Source organism: Castor canadensis, chromosome 7 (assembly GCF_047511655.1).
Source record: "Castor canadensis chromosome 7, mCasCan1.hap1v2, whole genome shotgun sequence".
In the NCBI taxonomy this organism is placed as follows: Eukaryota; Metazoa; Chordata; class Mammalia; order Rodentia; family Castoridae; genus Castor; species Castor canadensis.
In genome coordinates, this window is record NC_133392.1 from 138,007,871 (window position 1) to 138,034,163 (window position 26,293).

General features: G+C 45.9%; 2 protein-coding genes and 1 non-coding gene across 6 annotated transcripts in view; 2 read left to right on the plus strand and 1 right to left on the minus strand.

Moving 5' to 3' along the window:
* The window catches only part of Csmd2 (CUB and Sushi multiple domains 2), a 546,763-nt gene that overhangs the window by 228,705 nt on the left and 291,765 nt on the right, over nt 1–26,293 (plus strand). The window lies entirely within an intron of this gene.
* On the plus strand, nt 10,388–10,459 carry Trnat-agu (transfer RNA threonine (anticodon AGU)). Its single transcript has one exon. It is a non-coding gene; the product is annotated as a tRNA-Thr (tRNA).
* Nucleotides 18,340–19,042, minus strand: Hmgb4 (high mobility group box 4). Its single transcript, XM_020176294.2, has one exon. The coding sequence runs from the start codon at nt 18,983–18,985 to the stop codon at nt 18,356–18,358; it is 630 nt and encodes a 209-aa protein (XP_020031883.2). The 5' UTR covers nt 18,986–19,042; the 3' UTR covers nt 18,340–18,355.

A 26,293-nucleotide genomic window follows, 5' to 3' on the forward strand; every position in this document is an offset into this window, starting at 1 on the left:
GGGTTACAGTTGCTCACACCTTTAATCCTAACCTAGGCAAAAAAGTTAACGAGACCCCGTTTCGGCCAATGGCTGGGCACAATGATGTGCACCTAACATTCCAACTACAAGGGAAGCTATAAGTAGAAGGATTGCAGTCCAGGCTAGTCTGGGTGAAAAGGGAGACCCTGTCCCAAAATAACTGAAGCCAGAAGAGTGGGTGAGTGGCTCAAGTGGTACAAAGTGGGTGAGTTCAAACCCCAGTACCACCAAAAAAAAAAAAAAAAAAAAGAGTTACAGAAAATAGCCAGGCGCTGGTGGCTCACATCTATAACCCTAGTCACTTGTGAAGCTGAGATTGGGAGGATAGAAATTAGAGGCCAGCCCAGGCAAATAATTCCTGAAACTCCATCTCCAAAATAACCAGAGCAAAATGGACTGGAAGTGTGGCTCAAGTGGTAGAGCACTTGCTTTGTGAGCACCTGCTTTGCAAGTACAAAACCCTGAGTTTAAACTCCAGCCCCACCAAGAAATAAAAGAAAATTGAGAGATGAGATGAGTCTGGAGAAGTAAATGGAGTCAGGTTATCTGTATTTTATTGTGAGGGCAATAGGGAGCCATTGAAAGGTCTACATCAGGGAATGACCTGATCAGCTTTGCATTGTTGAAAGACTACTCTGCTGCTAGAAAACGGGGTGGTTTCTAAAACTCAAAAAAAAAAAAAACCCTGAAAACAGAGCCATTGGCAAGTATCCAGTGGACCAGAGGGAAAAAGGAGGAGGAATGAAGATGGTTGGCAGCTCTTGCTTGAGTGGCTGGTGGGTGGGATGGCAGAGGTGCAGTGACAGCACACTAAGCTGCAGAGGCCCATGGGGCAGCCAAGGTAGATGGGTATAAAGATCTAGAGTTTGGGCAAGGGGTAGGGGCTGTAAACAGACATTTGGGAGCCATCAGCATAAAACTGGGTGCAAGGAGTGAAGTGATAACTGGGAGATAGCAGGGCAACAGGGCAGAAGGGAGGACAGGAAGACACATGGGTTAGTGCCAGGAATTGCCGGGAACCCCTCATCCTGCAGAGGGTGGGCCTGGAGGTAGTTGTGCTGACATCCAGTGTGTCAGGGAAAGGCCTGGTTTTCTATCATCCTCTGTGAGTCTGCTGTGGTCACAGGAAGTCCTCTGGCTCCTTGCTTGGTCTACAGCGTGTTGCGTGAATACCTATCTTCAAGACTGGCCCAGGAGCCTTCAACCTGCTCTCCCCCTCCCAAGGCTGATCCTCTTCTCTGGCTCTGTTGAGAATTATATAATACTTCAAGCCCTTGACGGACATGGGCTTTTCCAGTTCTCCCAAACCCATGCCCAAGAAGGAAGATTTCTATCTGAGACTGAGCAGAAGAGTGAAACACTCTGAACACGGAGCCTGATTCCCTAGTTCAGAGGATCAGATGGGTCCTTGATTGTGGGGCCCCCCAAAAGCTTTGAAGAGTTCCCGTTCATTGTTAAGGCCTTCTAACTTCTTAGAACCATGGATACTGACTATAAGTAAACAAAAAGTTTCTAGATCCCAGTACATTAGGGAAATGACCCAATCTTCATTTTATGTACTTGCCGGAAATCGTCTGGATGCAGCAGGTCAGAGATTATCTTTAAGAACTACTGACTTAGAAAAAGTTCATCCTGTGGAACCCCATCACCTAACCACCACTCACCACATATGATGCTACATTTCACTTGCTCCTCACTACTCTCCAGCTAGGCAAATGCATTGTCACTATGGTCTAAGAAGTAATCTGAGACCCAGAGATGTTTAGCAACTTGCCTAAGGACACATAGCTGGTCACTAGCAGAGTTAGAATTGAAATCAGGTCTATCTGACATTTTTAAACCAACACATTACCTGCTGAGAGGAAAATGGACCTGCTTTCAGGTAGTTACACCTCTATCTTGTAGAAGGTGGTGTAGAAAATTGGCAGAAATGAATGATTCAGTTGTCGTAGTCAAACCTTGACGCAACCTAAAGACCTTTCTAACAGTTGGACTAGAACAACTTTGTGGAGGATCAGTGGAGTGTTGAGTAAGGGCTGGACAAAGCATTTGGAGGTATCCTGGGGGCGGGTCATGGAATACATGACTCTGAATCCATTTTAAGTCTGTGATGTGTAAGGTAACAGAGTTTCAACAAGTTGATTCTCTGGGTCTGGTCCCCATGTTGCTTTTGTAGCTATGAAGTTAGCTAGTTGTTCAACATATGAGGATTGAGAGCTATAATCCTGAATCTTTTATCCTTCACTGAGCCATTTCTTACTTATGAGACAAGTAGAAGACATATCACTATAGAGGGATGGGTTCCTCCTACTTCCTGTGTGACTGATCGAAGCCCATGTTCAGTGTTGACCTCTTCAGCAAACTTGGGGCATCAATGGGGAATCCTCCTTAAACCAAACTGCAAAAGACCAGAAGAGTTTTTATCTGTGTCCTTTCTACTACCATCAGCCCAATGCCCAGTCTACAAAGGAATCTGAGTTAGTCTGAACTCTCTCAACTGAAAAGAGCTATGACACAAGCAGCTTTAGAAAGAGTACGGAATTACAAGTGTTGTATCCATTAACAGCCTGTTTTTTGATGCTGTCTCATTAGATCACCATCTCCACCCACCCCGAGTCAATTTCAGCCCTCCAAACTCAATTACCTCTGGCCACCCCACTCTGCAGCTCCCCACAAAGTTCTGCCATAAGTTCGTGGATACCAGTGCCCACATTTCATTTCCAGCCCTCTTCTCACAAGCTGTTTAATCTTCAGTGAGTCATTTAACCTCTTTGAGCCTCATGCCCTGTTGGTGGGATTATAAATTGGCACAACCTTTTCAGAGAGTAATTTCACAGTAATGATTAAAATGTAAAATGCACACACCACTGTTAGGAATTTATGTCAAGGAAATAGTGAGAGGTTCGTGTAAAATGATATGTACAAGGGTGTTTGCTGCAGGGTTATTTATTGTAGAGGAGAAAGAGAAACAGTCTATGTCTAATATTAATGGTTCCATAAACTGTGGCGTATGTGATTGATAAAACATGGCAATTAAAATTAGGATTTCAAATAATATTCAAAGAAATCGGAAAATGCTTAATGCATGCATATATATTAAGTGAAAATTCAGCACACAAAGCTGAATATATAGCATAAACTAAAAATTTTACACACATACACATTTAAACGTCATAAAAAGGAAAAAAGTCAAGAAAAATTGTTAGCTCCCTTAGCTCTGACTGGAGATATTAATGTATTTTTTCTTTATGTTCTTTTGTATTTCCTGTATGTTTTACAGCAAGACTATATTACTTTCTGGGTACAGAAAAATCAGTAAAATGCATTTCTGTTTTGTGGTGCTGGGGACAGAACCCACGGCCTAACAGCATTTTTATAATCTGACCCCCATCCTAACTCGGTACCTACATCTTCTCCCATTGTCACCACTGGCACATTGCTTCAGCCACCTGCCACTGCTACTCTGTGAATGCATCCTAACCACCTTACATAGCCATGTTCTTATCCTTCCTGCTTTCTTATCCAGAATGATCTAACTCAAGCATCTCTTCCTTGACTGTCACTTCCTGCCCTTTTCTCCTACAGAACACTCATTTATTTAGTGTCTTTCTTTCTCCGTGATCATGTGGGACCCCAGGGAAGAAAGACTAACTCTGTCTTGAAAAGTTAGCAAATGATTCATGGATTAGCATTCTTGAAGGATGAATAGGAGTTTGTCCTCTAGACAAAAGATGGTAGACATCCCACACAATTCTGGAAGGAGTTCCCAGGTGGCAAGTTCTTGTGCCTATTTCTCTCATAACCCTTATCTCACTGCACCGTAGGTTGTACATGGGTACCTGTCTCTCCCACACCAGCCAGTGATGTCACTGGGGGCAGAAGTTGTGTCGTATTTGCTGTGCAGTGTTCCACACAGTACCCAGCACATACTGGGCATCATGAATACATTTTTGTTCTTGAGTATGAAAGTCTGAAAATATCAATACAGTAATTTCCTTCCTCCCTGTCTTAGGATGAATAGGGAAAGATTATATTCTTACTGTTGCTTGACACTGGTTTGAAGTATGAGCCCAGTGACACTGACAATTCTTTACACATAGTCTGTTGATTTGAACCAAACTGAAGAAGTTGTTCGCCTGGTAGGCATTAAAAGGACATTCTGCAACATTTGGTCTTCACTTGAGTAAAGCATCACACCAGCATGAGTTTTGCTTTCCCTTTAAACAACATGCCACAGTTTCAGAATGACGCCTTTGAAATAAATCCTTTTTGAGTAATGTTTCTTTTGGACTCATAAAATCTTTATGGCAATCTTTTCTCATCTCATAGACTCTGAGAAGGAAGAGAGAGAGCCAGAACCACCAAGCTAGAAGTGGAGAATGCAATATTTTCTCATATGTGGGTCACACGTTTAATGTAAATAGTTTTAAAATGCAAATCCAATACTGACTACACATTACTGCAAAAAAATACCTCTGTCCAACGTGCTGAATCTGTGAGTTAAAATCATTTAATTTCTGATTAAAGAATAGGTGGTATAGAAATGTGTTCATTTTGATAGAAGGTTTGATTATATCAAAAGATCCAGTAATAGCTATACTAAGACCAAGAACACAAATACTGGCTGATATAAAACAGCAGTGTAGTGCCCCCCGCAGAGAGAGGGAGAGGGAAAGAAGGAGAGGGGGACAAAGAAAGAGAGAGAGAGGGAGAAAGAGAAAGTGTCTGTAGAGTTGTGCTCTCAACCAGTGATGCAAAAGGATATTTGGCAGCCATGCCCTCGTCCAACACATAGTTTTTGAGGCCTTACTATATAATCCACACTGTACTATGACATTAAATTAGATAAATAATAACCTTTGTTCTCCGTGAGGTCACAATTAATGCTTGCTTAACCACTGACCAGCTGTTGACCTTGACAATCTGCTTAACCTTTCAAGCCTCAGATTTCTCATTTTAAAATTTGGGGTAATAGGATCTCACAGGATTATCGTGCAGATTAAGTAAAGTAATGCTTGCAAAGCACTTTGCACAGAATTCAACACATCACAAGCTCGCACTAAATGTTACATATTAGCAATTGATGTGATGCACTGTGCTAAATTCTTTATGTCCATCATCTCAGTTATTCACTCGTTTACTTTACTTTTCACTGTTCACTTTTACTATTCACTTTCCATGGGTGAGGAAAATGTGGCTCAGAAGAATAGGGTTAGGTAACTTGCCCAAGTTCAAGCAGTCAGTAGTGTGGAGAGTTCTGAGCCAGTTATTTCTTCCTCTAAAGCCATTGCTTATGACCATAGTGATGCTGGGTAGAGCAGGAGGTTGGGAACAGACCAACTCCATATCAACCATCCAAGGAAATACGACAAAATCTGCCCTCTTCTGGGCTGGCATTTTGAGTAGGCAAAGTCTAAGGGAACTAAGTGGACACATGACACAGGTGCTTCTAAGAGTTTTAAGTCAGGGACACTTACAGGTTTTATAAAAATGGGGAGGGTAAATCTCAACCCATCGGAGAGTGGACCCAAAGCCTGCCCAGCCATCCAGAAAAATTTCACCATTTTCCCAGCCCATGAAGAGCAAGAATGGGGACCAGAGATTGGAGCAGATCAGTCAGGCAAACAGGCCTCACGTAGGAGGGGTGGATAACCACCAAGACCACAGGGGCTCCAGGGATTATGTCATATGCCACCTTAGATGAGGGCGAGGGGCAGCAGACTATTTGCAGGTTTCAGTTGACAAGAGGGGAAGCGGCTCTTGAATTGCCAGCTGGTCACTCACTGGCACTGGGACAGGTCAGATTGACTTGAAAATGTGCTAAGCAGAGCTGGCATCCTGGTAGCCACAGTCTCACACACTATTTGTGACCTCCAGGTGAGTGAACACTGTAATTGTGCTGGTCCATGTTCCACAGAGCAGGGACAGTGGAGTCTCTGAATTAGTGACAACACACTGCTACCTTGGTGGTTAAGAATGTGTTCTTTCTTTTAATCCAAGAGCTTATGACTCAGTCTTACAGAGTCACATAAATATATATTCTCTTTGCTTTCCTCCCTGTGGGAAGCACAGGGCTACAAAGCACAACTTCTTTTTCTCCCCAAAGTTGTCCCATAAACAATGGGAGCTATTGGAATTCCCTTGATTGAAATTGGAAAGGTCACATCTCAATAGTGTCCGTGGGGCTTGCTTTTCTCATTTGTGACAATCCTGTGCTGTCCTGGGGCCTCCCTAAGGTACACTTCCAGCTCTGACCTTCCATGAGTCTTTCAAACATGGAGTTTGGCCAGCCATCAAGCAGGTAAGTGGATCAGTGAAGGCCGCTCATTGAATTGTGCTTCTCCCTGGGCCTCTGTCTGCTGCTTTCAGCCTGTGCTGCTGCTGTCAGATCAATAGGGGAGCAGATGGCTGTGCTGTGTCATAACAATGGCTGCTTTGCAGGGACTTTGCTCAGTCCTTCTCTGTCAAGCTGGGGAGGTCAGGGGCAGCCATGCCCAACACAGTTGCAGCTCTCAGGAGGCCCATGTTGGCTTCTGATATAAGACAGCAGGGATCTCTGGAATGATCCATGCATTGGTCTCCCACACATCTGTGGTGCTGTCTTTCCCCTTTAGATGAGAAGTATGGTTGTTCCCATCTCATGTACATGAAGTCCATGGGGTGCTGGATTCATCTACTAAAGTTGAAGGGAAGGCATACTGTGCCTAAGAAAGCAAAGCAGGAGTTTTGGATTATTTCATGCAGCAATGTTCTCATGGGACAGCTCCTGACTTTGGAATCAGGGGATGTATTAAACAAATACATGAGACAGGAAGTGCTGGAGAGCAATTCTTTGGTGCTACATGGGCTATTCCCCTTCTCTGCACATGGTCCCAAACAGTCATTCCAGCTCCTGAGCCTGCCTGACCTTCTAACTCTAGGGACCCAACTGACAAACTCCATTTCTGCATCTTTTATTCAAATTATCAAGAAAGAGAATCTTATTGGCTCCATTCATTGAAGGATCCACCCCTTTGTCCAATCAGTTGATGCTAGGAAGGAGCAAGCAGGTGCAAGTATAGCTGCAGGAGCCCATCTCTGCAGAGCAGGGAGCAGAGCAGTCCTCAGAAGAAGGCCTGAGCTGGGAAGCAACCCATTGGTCTAACCAGTCTCTCTTTCCTTTTGCCTCCCTCAAGAAGAAATAGAGAAAATCACTCTTTCCATCCACCCCCCTCGAGCTAAACAAAATAATGCAGACCAAGGGCCTAGCACTCTGTGAAGAGAACTTGAGAGCAATCTCAGGGTGTTCTCACCACTACAGTGTTGTCTGTCTGGCTTTCGTAGCTTGCAAAAAGGAGCTTGGTAAACACCAAGGATTACTGTGATTATGAGTCCTTTAAGTAGCCAAATTTCCCAGATTCTCAGAGTTGTAATGCTTTGGGATTTGGAGATATAATTAAGAACAGAGGAGCCGTGAAGAGGTTGGTGGTGATGATCTGGGATTGCATCAAACAGCAGAGAGAATTGTGTTTGAGTTCCGGCCTTCCTTGCCCCCATGTGGTAGTGGTGCAAGGGCTGAAAGGGTCGAAGGCATAAAAGGACCTCAGTGACTGGAGTTGCTGGGCCCAGGATTCCTGGCCTCCTATTCTCCCAGAACTTGGGACACGGCCTGGTGAACCCATTCAACAGGTTGAGAAGAGGCAATGCTGAGTTAGCCTTGGGCTGTGAGCCACAGATACTCTGAACAATTTTGTACTGTTACAGGATCGAAAGAGGCCAGCCAAGTCTGACCCATTTCCTCTCAGCAGCCATTTGTCTTCTGCCCACACACAGTCTTGCCAAAAGAGGACAATGCTGCAGCTTTGGGACATCCTCCACCCTCTGTAGCTTTTTCTCATTTTCCAGTGTTTTTCTCCAACTTTAGTACTTACTGAAAAGTGTGGGAACACCAATAAGGCAATATGATGTTTTATTTGATCTATTGACTGCAGCAACCTGAATCTATATTATATGTCATGCCAAGAATGTTTTGACCTTCTAAAAGGAAATGAATGCTCTCCGAACCAGAGCCGGGCAAGCGGCTTAGACTCATCCATAAGCAGAAGTCTCTGGGTCTGGGGAGTTCCATCAAAACACGGCTGGAGTCTTTAAGCTTATGATTTGGAGCAGCTACCGTGAGATGCAGTAGAGTGAGGGTGCTGGAGCCAGAATGCCTAAGCTCTGCTACCCAATAGCTGTATGACGCCAGATAAGTTGCTTAACATCTCTGTCTCTCCATCTTCCCATCTGCAATCTAGAGTTTACAATAGAATCTTTTGCTGTGTTAGATGACCTAGTACATGTGAGATACTCAGAAGTATGCCTGGTATGAAGTAAGTGCTCAGACACCACTTTATTCCCTAGGTGCTGCCTAGATACTTTGTACTATATCTTCTTACTTCATCACACAATAATCCTGGGAAGCAGATGTTTGTATCCCCATTATGAAGAAGATGAAATCGAATCTCTGCTGTTTGATAAATTTCCTTGGGCCACATGGCCAGTAAGCAGCAGGGACACATTCCCAAGGTGGAGAGCTCTCACCCCAAACCCTATGTGCTTTCTCATTTCACCCCCAGCCTCCCATAATCACAGCCTTCCCAACCAAGGCTCCTGTTGGCTCTTGGTATCCACTGGAGTTCTGGTGGCCCATGAGTCTCAGCACCACCTCCCAGCTATGAGAACTCAAGCAAGCTGCTTAATCTCTGAGTTCAACTTCTTTATGTTTACAAGCTGGCATGAGAAACAGAACAGCAGTCCCCAACTGCCAGAGGCCAGCCCAGCACTCACAGGCTCTGTAGTCCTGGGAACTGGCAGGCACCCACAATGAGGCCTTCGGGTTCTCCTTAAATAATCCACAGAGTGTCAACACCAGAAGAGGCCACTCTATGACAGTGATGGATTAAGACATAGACAAGATCACTGCCAAATCACATCTGCACTCAGACAAAAACAAGGACATTACTCAAAACACAAAGAGGACCTGATAGTCCCTTCCCTGCACACTCTGGTGAATGCACCTGAAGGCCACTTTTTGGCAATTCCAGCATTAGCCTTGCTTCAGCCTCCCACCTTCTAGATTAAGTGTACTAAAGAGCCTAATTGTAGAGGTACACCTGCTTCGTGGCAGCATCCAACCCAGAGCCAAACTCTGCTTCCTTGAACATGACCCACCTCACCTGACCCAACCCCACAACCAGCAGTAAGTTCTTTCCAGCACCTTCCCACTGAGACATCTCCCAGCTCCCTGTACATTCCATCCCACTGCTACCAGTCAATAAACCCAACTCTGTTCAACTACAGGTGGATTCCTGGTAGTCTTTGTCCAGGTGGAGGGAGTGGGGAGAGGCCGAGGCTGGGCATTGACGTCCCCTCTGGAATGAAATGGAAAAATGCCTGCAAAGGTTAGGAACAGGGTCTTGTACATAGCTGGGCAGAGCTGAGGAGCCTCCTTCTTGTCTGAAGTCCATGCAGATGCTCCCTTCTGTTGACCCTGGGTACTGCATCACTCCCCCTTTGCATTTCACACTCTCTCCTCTACACTGCATACCTCAAACCAGTGGAAATCTTTTGCCCAGGACATTTGGGGTAACTGCCCTGTCTTTGCTCCCCCCACATGGGTGACTTCCTCTCAGGATATTTAGGCAGCAAAGAGTTGGGCAATGGGAAGTAGGGAAGGGGGCACAAGGTTAGCAGTGGAGGGACAGTCAGGCTTCAGCAACCTCCTTTTCGCTCCTGGGCCAAGAGACGCTCTGCAAATGGAGATTCCCTCACCCCCTTGCCAGGGCTGTGCGGGCCAGAGGAGCTGGCCAGATTCTTCAGCAGAAATGTACTCGCAGCTGCAATGGCGAGGGGCAGCCCCGGGGACCACAGAGTTCTTACTTGCTCACGGCTGCTGATTGCGGATAATGCATTAAAAATACAGAGCCACATCTGTTCATTTTACCATGGTATTGGAAAAATCGCATGGTTTATAATGACAGGGTGTGGGGAAAGGAAAATGCTTCTTCTGCCTGGGAGCCAGAGGCGCTACTGGGAGCGATGAGCTGAAAGTGTGGTTTGGGCGCACATCAAACTCTCTGGGAGCCAGCCAGGCCCTTCCACAGAAGACCAACGGGTAGCTCCAGGTATTTCTCTGGAACTAACTAACTACATATGCAGTCAAGCATAGAGTATGTGTCCAGGTGCCTAGGAGACCTTCTGGCCCCACACTGGTGTTTACAAAGAGTTCCTGGGAGCAGGGGGACTGACCACCTCTCATTAGCCAGTCATTCATTTTCCAGCAAGTGTGGACTGAGCACTTAACCTGGTGTCTAAACAACTTTCCTGCAAAATGGGGTATTGAAAATGGGGTGTAGCTCAGTGGAAGAGTGCTTGCCTAGTATGCATGAGGCCCTGGGTTCAATCCCCAGAACTGCAAAAACAAAACAAAACAAACAAAAAATACCTATCTCACTGGAGTTTTTAAAAGTAAGATAATTACACGAAATTGCTTCAAACAGCACCAGGCATGGCGCAGGCATTCAATAAAAGTTTACCGTCATAATTTTACTCCATGTGAAGTTTAGGGTGCTTGATGAGTAAAACGTCTTTGCCTCCCTCCACCAGCTGGGGAGACAAACAATAGCTACAATGTGCAGCGCATTGGGATGGCCTTGTATGGACTTCCGTAAGCTGTTATGGGAGGCAGAGAGAGTAAGAGGGTCAAAGAGGGCCTCCTGGAAAAAGTGAGACTGACCTGAATCTTGTAAGACAAGCAGAAGTTTCCCAGACCTAAAGGTAGAAAGGACTATACTGGCCTGGAGCAGCATGTGCAAAAGGCCCTGGAGCTAAATGATTCAGTACAACAGGACCTTGGGATGGATATGTTAGATATCTACTCCTGTGTCACAAATGACCCCCAAAACATAGTGTTTTGAAACAACATTTATTGTCTCCTATGTGCTATGTATTAGACAGCCAGGTACAAGCTAGTGAGTTCTCTGGCTTAATGTTTATCCTGAGGCTAAAATCAAGGTGTCCACCAGGACTGCAGTCATCTCAAAGCTGATCTGGGCCAAAGGATGGCTTATCTACAAGGTTGAGGTGGTTTGCAGGTTTCCGTTCTTTAGTGCTGTTGACTGGAGACTGCCCTCAGCTCCTTTCCATAGGGTAGGTTTTGACAAGGCTGCTTGCTTTATCAGAGCAAACCCAAGAAGAGAGAATAAGATGGAAGTTACACTCTTTTGTAACTTGCTATCAGAAGTGCGATCACACTACTTTTGCTGTATTCAAGTCATTGAAAGGCGGTTACTAGGTCCAACCCATGTGCAAGGGGAGGGAGTAGCACAACAGCATGAACTCAGGATATAGAGGTCATTTAGAGCCATTTTTGAAGTTGCTACCACAACTGCCCACTGGTCCCCGATGATGCATGTCCCTTCCACCTGCAAACTACATCACTCCTTCCCATGGTCTCCAAATGTCTCATCCCACGATGGCATCAACTGAAAGTCCAGGCTTACCACCTGGAACAGGGACAGGTGTGCATGAGACTCAGGGGTGTAGTTCCCTAAGTACAGTCTCTAGACAACTGTGGGTCTGGATTTGGTGATTTGTAAAACCGAAGAGATAAATGATCTGCCTCCTGGTGTCCAATAGTCAGTGGTGGGATAGGCGTAGGGGCATGACTGTAGACATTCCTAATCATAAAGAGGGAAATGTGAGACACTCAGGAGTCACTGGTCCATAATAGTTTTGAGGGCTGGCAGAGTGGCTCAAATGATAGAGCACCTGCCTAGCAAGTGTAAGGTCCTGGGTTCAAACTCAGGTGCCTTGGGAAAAAAAAGTTATAGTAGTTTTGAAACTCATCCAGAAAAATGCTGGAAGTGTCTTGATTAGGTTTCAGAGTTCTACATTCTAAGTTCTTGGTCCCTCCCTGTAAGTTGTCCTTTCTTTTTCATGAAAGAAAGCATGTGTTTGAAGCTGACTTCCTTCTTCAGCCTGCTTTCTGCTGAGAATTTTAAGTGCTCAGAGCCTTTTAAAATTTTGTCCTGCCTCTCTCCCTTTCAGTCCCAGCTGTCAGTGTTTCTTCTATTAATCATTTTCTCAAAAACTTTGTGGGGCCTCTGTAAACCTCACTGAGACTCCTTCTAGGCACAAAAGCCACATCCACAAATTTGCTTGAACTAAACCTTCTCTACCTAGCCCTCCTGCTAAGATGGCCAAGGGACAGCCCTCATGCTACCAAGAGTCCCTATTGGTTTGATCTACAGGACCTGTAAGGTACACTCTCTAAGGCTCACCATGCTCTTTTGATCCTTCTGAAGTTTTGACCAAAGGCTACAAAGCTGGGTAGTCCCCTGCCCAGCTTTGTCTCCATACATCCTTTTCTTGACATGGCTCAAAAGTCTTTTCTTCATTTCAGTATCTTTTGCTGTCCTGGAATATAGAACTTTCAACACCAAAAACTCCTGGCTCCTTTCTGTTGGGGAGTGTTTCCTATCTTCTCATCCATATCAGTTCTTTGCTTGGACATCTCCATAGCTAGATCACTAAGTGCATTAGGTGCACATTCTCCTTGCTGTATAATCACAGATAACAGTGTCACTAAGCTTTCTGCCACTACAGAATAAGGATCCCCCTCCTCTGGTTTCTAATGACATGTTCCTGACTTCCTTTTGAGGCTTTACCTGCAGTATCCATACTCCAAGTCCAGATTGCTATGAACAGTGCTTCTGAGGCGATTGGAGATTTCACTAGCCATCTCCTCAAAGTACTCCCAGTCTCTGCTCAATGCCTGGCTCCAAAGCCATCTCACACTTTTAGGTATATGTCACAGGGCTGTTCTTCTCTTGTCACCAAGATCTACATTCCCTATCTATTCCAGTTTGTAACAAATTACCTCAAGGCTTAGTGGCATGAAACATCTATGAGTTTCTTTGTCAGCCATCAGGAGATTGTCTTAGCTGGGTCTGTCGCAAGACCCAGGGTTCCGACCCCTGGGTTGTTGGAACCTCAGGCTCACCTGGTGAATGATCTATTTCCAAGTTTGCTTTTGTTGACTGGCAGTATTCAGTTCCTCACAGACTGTTGAACTGTGGGTTGCAGTTCCTACTGTGTTGGCCTGAAGCCACTCTCTGTCCCTTGCTATATGAGCCTCTCCATAGGCAGCTTTCAACATGTCAGTTTGCTTCAAGGAAGCAAAAGAGAAAAGCCAGAGAGAGTCACAGGCTTTTATAGTCTTAATATCAAAAGTGACATCCCAACAATTTTGCCCTCTTCTGCTGATTAAAACTGATCTCCAGGTCCAGCTCACACTCAAGGGTGTAAATAGTGAGAGATGTAGTTCACAAGCTCAAGGACAGTTGGACTGGTGAGGCCTGGATGGCCTGGTTATGCCATGTCAGACTCCCGTAGATGGGCAACCTCTTGAGCATTTCACTGTTGAATCTTAGAAAAACACCCAGCTGGTCAGAACAGAGGGAGATTGGAAAGGGTACCATGGTAGGAAGAGCTGCCTACAAGGTGTCATTGTGTCACTGGTAATCTAACCCAGAGGTCACAGCTAACCAAAGGGTCACAAGGCCCCTTTGGGCCTTTAGCCAAACTGTTTCTCTGCTTGAAACTGTCTTTTTAAAAATTGTTTTTGCTTTCTTTAAACCATCCTTTGGAGACCAAAGCCTTGGTATGCCTACCTAGTTCACATCTCCCACACCAGACTTCATTTACTGCTCCTGACACTGCATTTATCCTCAGCACACCTGAAGGGCAGATATTGCTTGTGAAAGTGTGACAGAGGTCACATGACAGGACAAAGGGGGCACCAGTGTCTCTGTGACCTCATTCTGATGACCTCACCCTATCCATGGACCTGACCTCTGGTCTTAACAGGCCTGGGAACTGGACAATTGATGTTTTAGTGAAGGGTAAAACCAACGATAATCAACTGCAATGAAGTTGGGTGTCACAGATACCAATTGGTTGTTTTGCAACTGGGATCATCTCTACTGGGATTTGAGGGAAACCCAATAAATATACTTATTTCCCTCTCAAGTGCAGAATCAATTGGCAGATAAAGGAGAAAGGCAGGTGAGGATCAACTTTATTACTGATGAACTGATTGGAAGGCAGAGCTGAACACTCCAGTGTGTGTGTGTGTGTGTGTGTGTGTGTGTGAGAGAGAGAGAGAGAGAGAGAGAGAGAGAGAGAGAATATGAACTGAGAGCATGGCCAGCTCTTCAGCATCCTCAGCAGAGTGAATGAGGACCTGGGATCCTTCTGTGGTCTGGGGACCAGCAGCGTCTATTATCACGTGGGAATCCTGAGTCAAGGGGTAGGGGAGCCACCTGAGCACTAATAAGCCCTGCAGGTGATTCTAATGCAGGCAGTAAGTTAGAACCACTGGTCCAGTGGAAGTTGCCCACATGGAAATATGAGGCCCAGGAAACATTCTGCTACCCATGCCCCCCCCCCCTTTCCTGGAGAAACAAACCACAGAGAGAGAAGTCCTACAGTTTCTATACTCTGTTTTTAGCCTACAGCTGCTCCAAGGCATGGCACATGGAAGCTTTCCATTACCTCTGCCCCATAAGGAGAAATGCCATTGGCTTGGTATCTTCCAGCCCTGCCTCTCACTTAGAGCCCTTGCAGGAGGTGGCATCTCCTTGTTGGTACATGATAGTCTCAGAAGACTCTAGAATGACCAATAACAAAACACCAAAGATGGCAGTGTATCCCCCCCTGCTGAAACCCCTCTGTGACTCTCCAGTGTACTTTGATTTAAAAATGAACTCTTTGACAAGCCCCACACCTTCCACACCCCATCTCACACTTCCAGTTACTCTGGCCTTGCCATGCTTGCTCCCGCCTCACAACCTAGGTACTTGCTTAAAGGATTCTTCCCTTGGATCTGGCTCCTCGTCTTTTAAACCCAAATGTCATCCCACAGAGAGCCTCTGACCACCCATTTCAATCACCCTCATTTATTTTCTTCAGTGCTCTTGACAGGTCAAAACTGGTCTGGTATACTTATTGACCTATTTGTCCATCGCTCTCTCTCTGGAATGTAACAGATCAGGGCCTGGCTGTGTCTTTAGCACCAGCAGAGTTACTGGTATGTTGCAAGCATAAGGTTTACATAATATTTGTTGAATGAATGAATAATAAATCAATGACTACATGAACACAGAAGAGAAGGATCAGAGTGGGGGAGGGGGAGGGGGGAGAAATGACCCAAACATTGTATGCACATATGAATAAAAAATATATAAAATAAAATAAAAAGAAGGATCAGAGTGGAGGGTGATGGGTGCAGAGGCTCTGCCTTCCTCTTCCCAAGGACAGGGCACCTGAACCCAGCTGTACAGGCCTGGGAGACTGACACTGTACCAGATTTCAACATCTTGGGTCCAGGCTCCCTCACTTCTCCTCCTTCCCTCCCTCTCCCTCCACTGGGCATTAGAAACCAGCATATTCATACTCTCTTGTCTTTTTATAAAGGACTGTTAATAGCGTTGGTTTTTAGCAGGGGCCCAGCACACTGCTGCCAAAACTCTGACTTGACCACCCACATTCAGGAAATTAATCACACAGGAAACCAGGAAGGGGTGGCAAAGGGCTATATGGGGGGCCTCTTCCTGGAGAGGATTGTGGTGCATCACAAAGCTGCTGTCCACCAGGCACCCACAGTTCAGGCTGGAAACAAGAAGGCCCACTGAAGTCAATGTAGAGCAGCAGAGTCAGGGTCTAATTAGCACTAGAATGTGAGGAAAACCTGCTACCTACAAGAGTTGGTAAAAAAGGAAGGGAAATTAAATGGGAGGATAGAGGCTGGAGAGAGATATAAGATTCAGTCTCTTCCAGAATTATAAGGAAGCTGGCATTCATTGAGCAATGTATGTGTTATCTATTGCCGTGTAACAAATTATAATTTCAGTGACTTAAAACAACATGCCTTTATAGGGTTAAGCATTTATACCTACATTTAGAGTTTCTGTGAGTCCATTAAAAGGTTGGCTTGGTCTATTGCTTGATGCCTCACAAGGCTACAATCAAGGTGTCAGCCAGGGTTGAGTTCTTATCTGGTGGCTCACCTGGGGAGGATCCACAGGTTGTAGGATGCAGGCTTCCAATTTTTAATGGCTGCCAGTTTGCAGCCTCCCTCAGCTACTGGATATTTCCCACAGTTCCTCACAACATGGACTTCCTGAAGTTGGCTGCTCACTGCATCAAACACCACTGAGAATCTCCAGGGCAAACTGGATGGCAAGATAGAGTATTTTATTATATCACAATCATTCCACCTCCTTTACCATTGGGTAGAACCAAGTAGCACACCCTGTGACATTTAATAAGAAAGGATTAGACAAGGGTGTGGATCCCAGGAAAGGGGATCATGGAAAAGCCACCATAAAGGGTGTTCCCTTTTAGGAACTGTGCCAAATACTTTGGCATGTGTCACCTCATTTTATCACTAAAATAACCCACTGTAGAGATGTGAAACCTGGGACCCAGAAGAATGAGGACTTGCCCAATGTCCTCCCAGTAGAAGCTTAGAAACACCCCATTACCACATCAAGTGAACATGTGCAAGCTTAGAAGCCCTGGGGCAAGAAGCAGGGGCCTGAGTGAGGCAGGGCCTGAGTTAGTGGGAGGAAGGTATGAGGCTCCCTATGAGATGTGAGACCAAGGGGAAAGGTCAGGTGTGGGTTGCATTTTGAGAAAGGAAACCGAGACACTTAAGTCTGATGATCTCTGGTTTCTCAGTGAAGCAGAAAACGAGGGCTCTCCTGAGGGGTGAAGGAAGGGCTAGAGGAGAAGCAGAGCCAGGCAGGAATAGCAGCTGTAGGCAGTGAAAATGGAATTTTGCCATTGTGCTAACAAGGTTGCCACAAAGTGTAAAGGCTGCTTCCTCTTGTGAAAATTTGAGGGTGGGCTTGGTGAGTGGCCCCATTCTTCTCCCAGCAATTTGAGCATTCACTTTCATCAGCATGGCTCTAGTGCTGTGATTTATGCTAGGTTCACCTCTGTCATCAGAAGGACAGTTCTATCGGGACAGGAACTGAACAGCAAGCCCTGTTGTGCCTCTCCATGCCCAGCACAGGGACCTGGTACTTGGGAATCCTCCAGAAATGGCCTGATTCTAGACATGAGTTTCTGAATCACTCCAGTATATCACTTCTCACCCCTATGGGCTCATACAGTTCTAGAAGACTTTTCAAAACTATTTTTTTACTTTTTGAAGTAAAGGTTCAAGTGGTGCAATGTGGTTAGAGGTGTATGGTGAGGTCTGTTGCATGTACAATCTATCAGCTTAGCGTTTTGGTGCCATCTTTCTGATGGCAGGAGGCTGCAGGTATCATTTCACAATATTCTATTTCATTCTGTCTCGATTGGTATAAAACATTGCCTACAGTATACTGTTGCCTGAAAAATCCAGTTATAGGACAGACAAAGCACAATCCCATTTGTGTCAAATTATTAGGTAGCAGAAAACCTGACTCAAACCATCCCTGGTAAAAAATAAAACGTGAAAGCTCATCTTCAACAAAAAGTCCGGGAGAATGGATGCCAAGGAACTCTAAATTTTGGCATCATTCTCAGGCAACTGGCTGTCAGCCTAGTGGGCTGCCTCCTCCCCCTGGAACTCCTACACAAAATCTGATTGGACCAGCATAGATCACATGCCCATGGTTCAGCCAATCAGTGACTAGAATGATCCCGTCTTCTGATCAAGCCTAATGCACAAAAGGGCATCAGAGGAAGAGAAATGGGTGCCAGGTGGTTATGAATTCAATATTATGCATTTAACTACAGAAAAATGACTGGGTGGACGCTCTAAGCCTAGAATAGTCAGCAGCCTTATTTTGGGCCTGAGTCTCGGTGGAGACTCACTCAGTAGCTGGAGCTAGAGAAACCCTAGGTTCCTGCAGGTCCAACAGAACTCCAGCTGGCTTGGTCCCACCAAAGTTCCACTTGGTTCCTGCTGGTGTGTTGTTTCTCTACTGGGGCCTGAAACGGGAGTCTAAATGGGCCTCCTCATTAGAGCTGGGCCTAGGATTCCTGCCCGACTCCAGTCCAAAGAAAGTCCTCCAACCTGGAATATCATTTACACCCACATGCTCCAACCACCATGACTCCCAGCCTGTCACACCTCTGCTCCACCCTGCGCGACAATCCAGGCCCTTTGGACACTGCTGCCAACTCTCTCAACGCTACTTCCTTAATTCCAACCTCTCTGCCTACCACTCACTTCTCCAACACTTCGGCAAAGGCTGCTGTAACGCCACGCACGAGACCAGAGCCAGGTAACACGGTTCAATGGCATTTAATTTTTTCAAACTGAATCCATCCGCTTGCTTGACTCAGGTCTCCCTCTGCGCTGCACTCGGAAGTTCTTCCTGGAATGACATTGCTTGCGGTAGAGGTCGAGCTCCTCGAAGTACTTAGATCTCAGCAGAGCAGCTCTCTGCTCGTAGGGCTGCTTTTCCATGTCTGTTGATGTGGACCACATCTTCCCTGTGGCCTTTGCCACCTGCACCACGGACCAGCTGGGATTCTCCTTCTTCAGCTGGGCGTAGTGGTCTTGGCAGAAGAGAACGAAGGATGATGGAGGCCGTCTGGGTGCCTGGGGATCTCGCTTTCTTCGTTTTCTCCTCTTGCCAATATAGTTCATCATTTCTTCCTGGTATCGGGCTTTGTCAAGCTTGGCCAGGGCTTCATACTTGGCCTTCTCATGCTTTGAGATGGACCTCCATTTTTCTGAACACTTTCTAGAGAACTCTTTAAAGCCAAGATAAGCATTTGGCTGCTGCTCCTTGAATTTGTTTTTGTAATTCAGCAAAAAGTGGATGTAAGAAGAGACATTCACCTTGGGCCTTTGCTGGGTTTCTTTTCCCATGTTCATAAAATCATGATTTTCTTCTGGATTCAGTAACTTGGACAGCAGAGACTTCTGTCCCCACATGCCAGGAGCAATCTAGAAGGTGCTCTGTTTGCGGTGAAATTTTCTCTCTGCAAGAGCTGCACTTCAGCCGGCCTTTTCAGTGATAGTAGCATTGTTGGGTCAGAGAAGGGAAATTATGGCATCACCCACCAGCTGGCCAATCCTGGGTCAACACCTATGGGCATTTGCATACAGGTGCTCTTATTGGTTGGTTACTGATGGATGAGATTTTTGTGTTTTAGGAAAGATGGTTTATCCAAAGAAAGCTATGGAGCAGCTGCTTCCCTCTGGAAATAATTCCCTCGCCTTCCTGGAGGCAGTGGACTTTTTTGCTCAGCTTGGGGGCTTTAAATCCCTCAGGTATAGTAACAAGGGTCTGCCTTCCTCACTGAAAAATTGTCAGGATGCCGCCATCATCCCCTCCAAACAGGCTAGAAATAATGAACTTGAGGAGGTGGCTGGCTCCGGAGCTGTCATGATAAAATGTGAAGTCTTTCTGTTTGCCTTGAACAGTGGCAGCTCGTACCGTACAAAGGGTTTTGTAGTAACTCTAAAAATAATCAGCTATGACAGCTGTGACTCGGTTCCTGTCAGGACAAAGTTGTCTAATTTAAAACCTGAGCACTTGGGCTACAAGTCTGAACCCTTCATTTTTCTGAAGAAATTTGAGGGGAAGGAGGGAGGAGAAACTTGAGGTTTTTCTTAATTATACTTGAGTCCGTGAAAGTGTGAGAGCATTCTGAGTATACCAGGAGGTCTCCCCACTCCTTTGAAGGGTCCCCATTTCTTAAGATCAGAGCACAAAACTCTAATAGTGACACTCAAATCAGTTGACTTATGGCTTTTAGTGAAAGTGCTTACAAATATTTCACCAGGCTTCAAATTGAAGGGAGAAGACAAGAAAAGCATTGTCGGGCCTTTGGACCCTGCAATATTCTTTCTTGTGTGGAATTGGAATACTACAACTCATTGGTGGATGATGGCACCACATACTAGAAAACATAAAGGAGCAAGTTCAAACCAAGTGTGGTGGCTCATAGCTGTAACAGAAGCACTGGGGAGGCTAAGGCAGGAAGATGACGAGTTTGACTATGTTACATAAACAGAGCTCTATCTCAGAAACAAAAAGTAACAAGTTCAAGGTCAAAGAGCCACTAACAGGTAGGATTTTGACCACTGACTGCCTGACCCTGCAGAGACTGTTTCCTGGGGGCTAGTGGGTCAGATATGTGGTGGTCTCAGCTGAGCCCAACAAGGAAACTTGCCTAAAACTACGTTTTGCATTTTTGCCAAGCCTATTCTTAGGACTTCCAGATGGGCATCAACTTTGACTTCTATAAGAAAAAGATGTAAAGTGATTACAGACTCCAGTCCTGAATTCTAGACCCAGCTCTGCAGTAGGGTGGGCTGTGCTATGTAAGCCACGCCCCTCCTCTCTAAGAGTCTATTGTTTCTCATAAACTGAGTGTTTAGACTGGCCAGAGTAGTGACTTGCTGCAGTTTGATGGCCTGTGAGATATCAGATATCAATAGAGAAGGACTGGGCATGTGTGTGTGTGTATCTGCTGTCTGTCTATGGGGGAGGGGGATCTGGCCAATGGGTGTGGGGACATTTATCAGCCTAGGTAGCTTTTTTCACTCTGGTTCTTTCTCCCAAGAGGCCAGAGGTTGGCTCGCTCTGCTAGACTTGAACTAGGCTATAGAGATGAATGCAACACGACTATTGCTTAAGATCAAAAGATGGAACTTGAAGAACTTTAGCTAGAATCTACATATACTAATCACATTCTGCTCAGATGAACACACATGTGAGCACACACACAGCAGGTTATCTGTGTCCCTGTGCATAACCTTCTGCCCCTCTGGTGAGGATAAGATCTAGGAAGATGAACCCTATAATAACTATTGGGAGGTTGGCAGACACAGAAGAAGGCAGCAACAGAGAAATGCTATGGCAACTTGTGCCTTTGTCAGATGTATTTTTTACACCTGTTTTCCTAAGTTCCTTCTGTGGGCTGGCGGGAGCTGCCCTGTCATGCTCCATTCTACCTTTCTCTGCCCAACTCTCTGCCCTAGGAAGCTGACCCATGGGGGGCCCACCAAGGTCCCCATGCCCTCTGGCTTCATTTTACTTTGACCAAGAGAGGCTCCCAAGAGATCAAAAATGGAGAAGGGTGAGATTGAGGCATTGTCTCCTAGCTCCCTCTGCATGGTCACTTGGAACTAGTTTTCCTCCCTGGACTAGAGGTCCTCTGTAAATGACTCTCAAATTCAGGAATCACGCCTCCCCCTGTCCCATCCTGCTTTGCTTTTACTGAGTCCTCTGCCACTTCTCCACACTCTGTGACCTTTTTGCACCTTGCCCTCACCCTTGCAGATGGCCTCTTTATTAAACACTCCTCAAATTATTATTTTTTTTGGTGGGACTGGGGTTTGAACTACTCTTCAAATTATTTTAATTTGAGTCGCCATCTGTTTCCTACTGGGACCCTAACCAGAGTACCATGTCACTAGTCTTCCATCCTGTAGGAATCATTCCAAAACAGAAGGGGATTGAGCCCCCATACACCCAAAATGTCTCAAGCCACACAGCCTGGAGCAGCATGCAGGGGCAGTGACTATCTGCCAGGACTGGGACATGACGGGCATATGAACTAGGAAAAGGTGTCTACTACCCCTGCGTTAGGAGATGACTTCTAGGCAAGGGCACTCATCTAGAGGGCCAGAGAGTAAACATTTTAGCTTTAGTGGCCACAGAGTTTCGGTTGCAAGTACTCATCTTTGCTGTTGTGATACAAAAACAGCCATAACAGAGCTAACACATAAACATATGACTGTGGCAATGTGCCAATAAAACTTTATTTACAAAAACAGGCTGTGGGCGTGGATCATAAATCTGTTGATTCCTGTTCTAGAGATATGAGTTCAGTATTTTTAAACATGTTGAGTACAGTCTACAATGATAAATTCGAATCATGACTCACTTCCTACACACACATATGTGCTGGCTTCTGTTCTGAACATGTTTATCAATCCATGTAACATTCATGATAACCCTATGGGAATGCTATTCTTACCTCCCATGTAAGGATAGCTCTTTACAACCATATCTTTTTCTTTTGGCAGTACTGGTGCTTGAACTCATAGCTTTATACTTGCTTGGCAGGTGCTATATCACTTGAACCACAACCCCAGCCTTTTTAATTATGTTTCAAATAGGGTCTTGTGTTTAGCTTGAACTGTGACTCTCCTATTTATGCTTCCTGCATAGCTGGGATGACAGGCATATGCCACTACACCCAGCTTTTTAGAACTGGCCTGAAGCCAAGGTCTTCTGCCTCCTAAGTAGTTAGGATTACAGGTGTAAGCTGCCATGTCCAGCACAACCACACCTTTTAAAAGCAGTGAGATGATTTGCCAGATTGAAATCATGGGAGTAAAAGCACCTCACACAACCCCTCCCCTACAGTGTGGGCAGGACTTAGGAACTGGAAAAGGATGATGTCTTTACAGTGGAGGGAGCTGGCAGGCACCATCTCAACCAAGCAGTCAACGTGGACAGCAGCAGTAACTGGTCATGTTGACATCACACACTCCCTTTCTATGATGTCGTAGGAAGAGCATCTCACCCCCGTGGTGTCCTTCCCCCAAATTCAAAGCCCAGTTCTAATCCTGAGAACATATTAGACAAACACATTAAGGGACAAAACACCCATCATTACTCACTACCTCTCAAGGTGATGAGAAAACAAGGTAAGACTGAGAAACTGACACAGACTAGGGGTGACTACATGCAACGAGAGGTGCTAAACTGGATTCCACAACGAAAAAAGGGGCATTAGTGGAAAATTGGGAAATTCTGAATAAAGCCTTCCATGCAGTTAGTAACCCCGTTCTAATGTTGATTTCTTAGTTTTTGTGTGTTCCTTGGTGATGTAAGACGCTAACCTTGAGGCTGATGGATGAGAGGTGTACATTGGTTTTCTGTGCTGTCTTTGCAACCCTACTTGTATTTCAAAAGGGAAATTTTTTCCAAATTTTCCAACTGATAGCAGTGTGTACCCAGAGTTGAGGCTCTTGATCTGTCACCTCCAGGAATCCTAGAGCCAGATTTTACTCCACATGCTCTGTCAAAGTAATTCTCAAATTTGGAGGCATACTGGAAGCACCTGAGCACCGAGAAATCCCCGGTGCAGGTGTTTGATCCATGCTTTGAAGTTTCCTCCACACCCTCCTGGCCCCTCCCTCTGAGCAGTGGGGCTCATGAACTTGCCCTCTGAGCAAATGTCTGTAGTGGACAGGACAATGGCTCTCCAGTGATGCCCCATCCTTAGCTGCATTACCTCACCTGGCAAAGGGGACTTTGCAGATGAGATTACATGAAAGATCTTAAGATGGGGAGGTTATGCTGGGTTAGCCAGGTGGACCTCATGTTGTCATCTGAACCTCAAGATGAGGAAGACATGAGTGTCAGAGTCACAGAACACTCAATGACAGAAGCAGAGGAGCAGAGACTGGAAGTTACTACACTACTGACTTTGAAGCCAAGATGAAGATGCCCGTGAGAAGCTGGGGAAGGCAAGCATAAAGCTTCTCCCCTAGAGCCACCAGAGAGGGCGCAGGCCAGTGAACTTGGCCCAGTGAAATATCTGTTTTGTACTTCACATCTCCAGAACTGTATAACAATAAATTTGTATTGTTTAAGCCACTAAATCTGTTAGTAATTGGTTAAAGCTGCCCTAGGAAACCCATGCAGGGTCTTTCTTATCCATTAGGGGTCTGCTGCTTTCCGTGTGCTGCTTAACTCCGCCTCTGTCGATAATGATGAAAAATCTACCCTGTCGCTTATTGGATTAGATGAGGGGCAGAGAGTGTGATAGGCTCAATTTTGCACACTCTTCTTCCCCCACTTGCTAACTCATTAAGTCACTAATTCACCCATTTACTTGCCAATTAACTCACTCTTATGTTCTTTTACTTCGTTCTCTCCCACGCATCTCAGTAAACAGCTGGTGGAGCTGTTAAGGCAACATGGTTGCTTCCTTGGTGTCCAGAGAGGAACAGTGTTGAAGGGGCTGCTGTGTCTTAGGGAAGCAGCTGAATTCTCCAGGACATCTGCCTGTAAGAAGCCTTCATAGGGCAAAGCCTTATGAAGCCAGACCTCAGCTTTTTGGTATTGACCTCATGCCAGGAACTGATACTCAGAGGAGACTATGATATTTCAATGAAACGATGATAGTACTTTCGGTGCAGCATCTCTGAAAGCCTGGAAAGAAAGATTAATTTATGCAAGGTAAATTCAGGCTTCAAACTCAGGTTTGTTTGATTCCTTGGTCTATAGATTTGGCCTCTACTGATTGCCCTGCTCTTCCCTTGATGGATGAGGAAGGAACAGAGCCAAATACTTCAGGAGGTAGGGAGGTGGAAGAGCAGAAGTTGCCTAACTCTCAACATTTAAGGGATTCAGATGAGTTTTTGTTTTTCTGATCTGGTTGATCCTCATTCCTGATGAATCTAGTCAATGTACCTCCTGGTCTTGGTATGCTCTTGGTCCAAGAGGCAAGCCGCCTGGGTGACCAGAGAACTTCACCAGCATCCACAGATGCACACAGAGCCTAGGTCTACTCCCAAAGGCAGAGGCTGACCAAAACTGGACAGGATGCCAGCACCCAGCAGGATGATCAAGTGGGCAGGTAGACAGGAAATGGGACAGATGACCAAGCACAGGAAAAGGATTATGGAGGTGAAGGGCAGGAAAACCTGGTTACCTCTGGCAAGATAAGGAATAGATCTAGAACAAAACTAACTTTGGGGGCATACCCCTCAGCTTTGTGTGAGTACCCCTTACAGGCCTCGAAAAACCCAGTCTTATACACCACGGGAGAGTGGTCCTAATCGTTTGGTCCAATCTCATGAATCTCTTCTAAGCACAGGGACATCCTTTATTTTATCTGACTAGCACTCTTCCCTTCTTTAGAGCGCACACTTTCTTTTATAAAGCTGTCCCCAAACCAGCCATGGGGTCCTGGTAGCAACCATGCCCTAGGCCCAAGGAATGGGCTCATCCCTCAGCTAAACTTATGAGCCTCCCTCGGGTCTTTTTAAATTAGTGCCAAGGGAAGAGAGTTTTGTATTTACTCAGGTGATGAAGGCAAGAGGGAAAATCAGGGAGCTACTAAGGGTGGCCATGTTTCAGCCTCAAGTAGCCGCCACTTGCAATAGAGAGAATGAGGCCACAGTGGAGACAGAGCAGAGAAGGGGTGTGGCATTTGGGTTCCTGGTTCTGAGCATCCCTGGGGCCACCTACAGTCTTGCTCTTCTTATCGTTTGGCTACAGCAACCACTCATTTCTTCTTCCAGTGGCTGCTGTGCCACCTGAACCAAAAGTACAAGACATTAACCCAGATGTGATGGGGCAAGCCATATGCAAAGACAGGAACTCTCTTGTCCCCAGTTCTCTCCTTCCTATCTCCTTCCTATCTTCTGTTGTGGCTCCACCATACTAATGACCACCCCCCCGGCTTATTATTCGTGTAGTGTACACGGGTACATCATGGGCCTCCTAGTACTAGGGAATGAGTTTGGGGCACTTGCTATGCTCCAGGCACTGCTGAGAGCACCTATCCGCTCCATCTTATTTTAACCTCATGAAGTACGTGCTGTTGTTATCTTTGTTAAATAAATGGGGAAACCAAGGCCCAAAGCAGTTCTGTTAATTGTCCAAAGTGTGCCAGTGAGCCAAGAGTAGAAGCTGCTGTGCCTTGAGGACTTGTAGGAGCTCCCGGGGCATCACTGTGGCAGCACCATGTGACTGTGGTGCAGAAGATGAAGCTACCTTGCCATGGTCAAATGGCCAGCAGATAGTGGAGGCGGGATCACAGTCCAGATCCGTATGACTCCAAGACACCTTGCTGGCCTTAGTGTGCATGGTATTTAACCCACCCCCTCTGCAGCCGCTAGGGAGGCTCAATCATATAACTGGGGCACAGAGCTGCCTCCTGATGAGGACAGAAGCATGGATGATGCTCAAACTCAGAACAGCAGTGTAGTGGCAAGTGGCCCCTCAGTAAGCCATCAGCAGACATTTCCTCTGATGAGAACCATTATCCAATGTAATCCCTGGAGGTCCCTGCAAGGCATGTGTTGCCACCCTCTACGGAAGGGGCAGGTTCCTTCTCCAAGTCATGTCTACCAGTGACAGGAGGAAGATGGGCAAGGCTGAGGACCCAGGCACTGGTGGAGGTGGTGGGCAAATATACCAGTAGATACACTACAAATCATGCAGTCCTTCCTCCCAGCACTGATCTGTCACCTGAGTGGATGTGACCT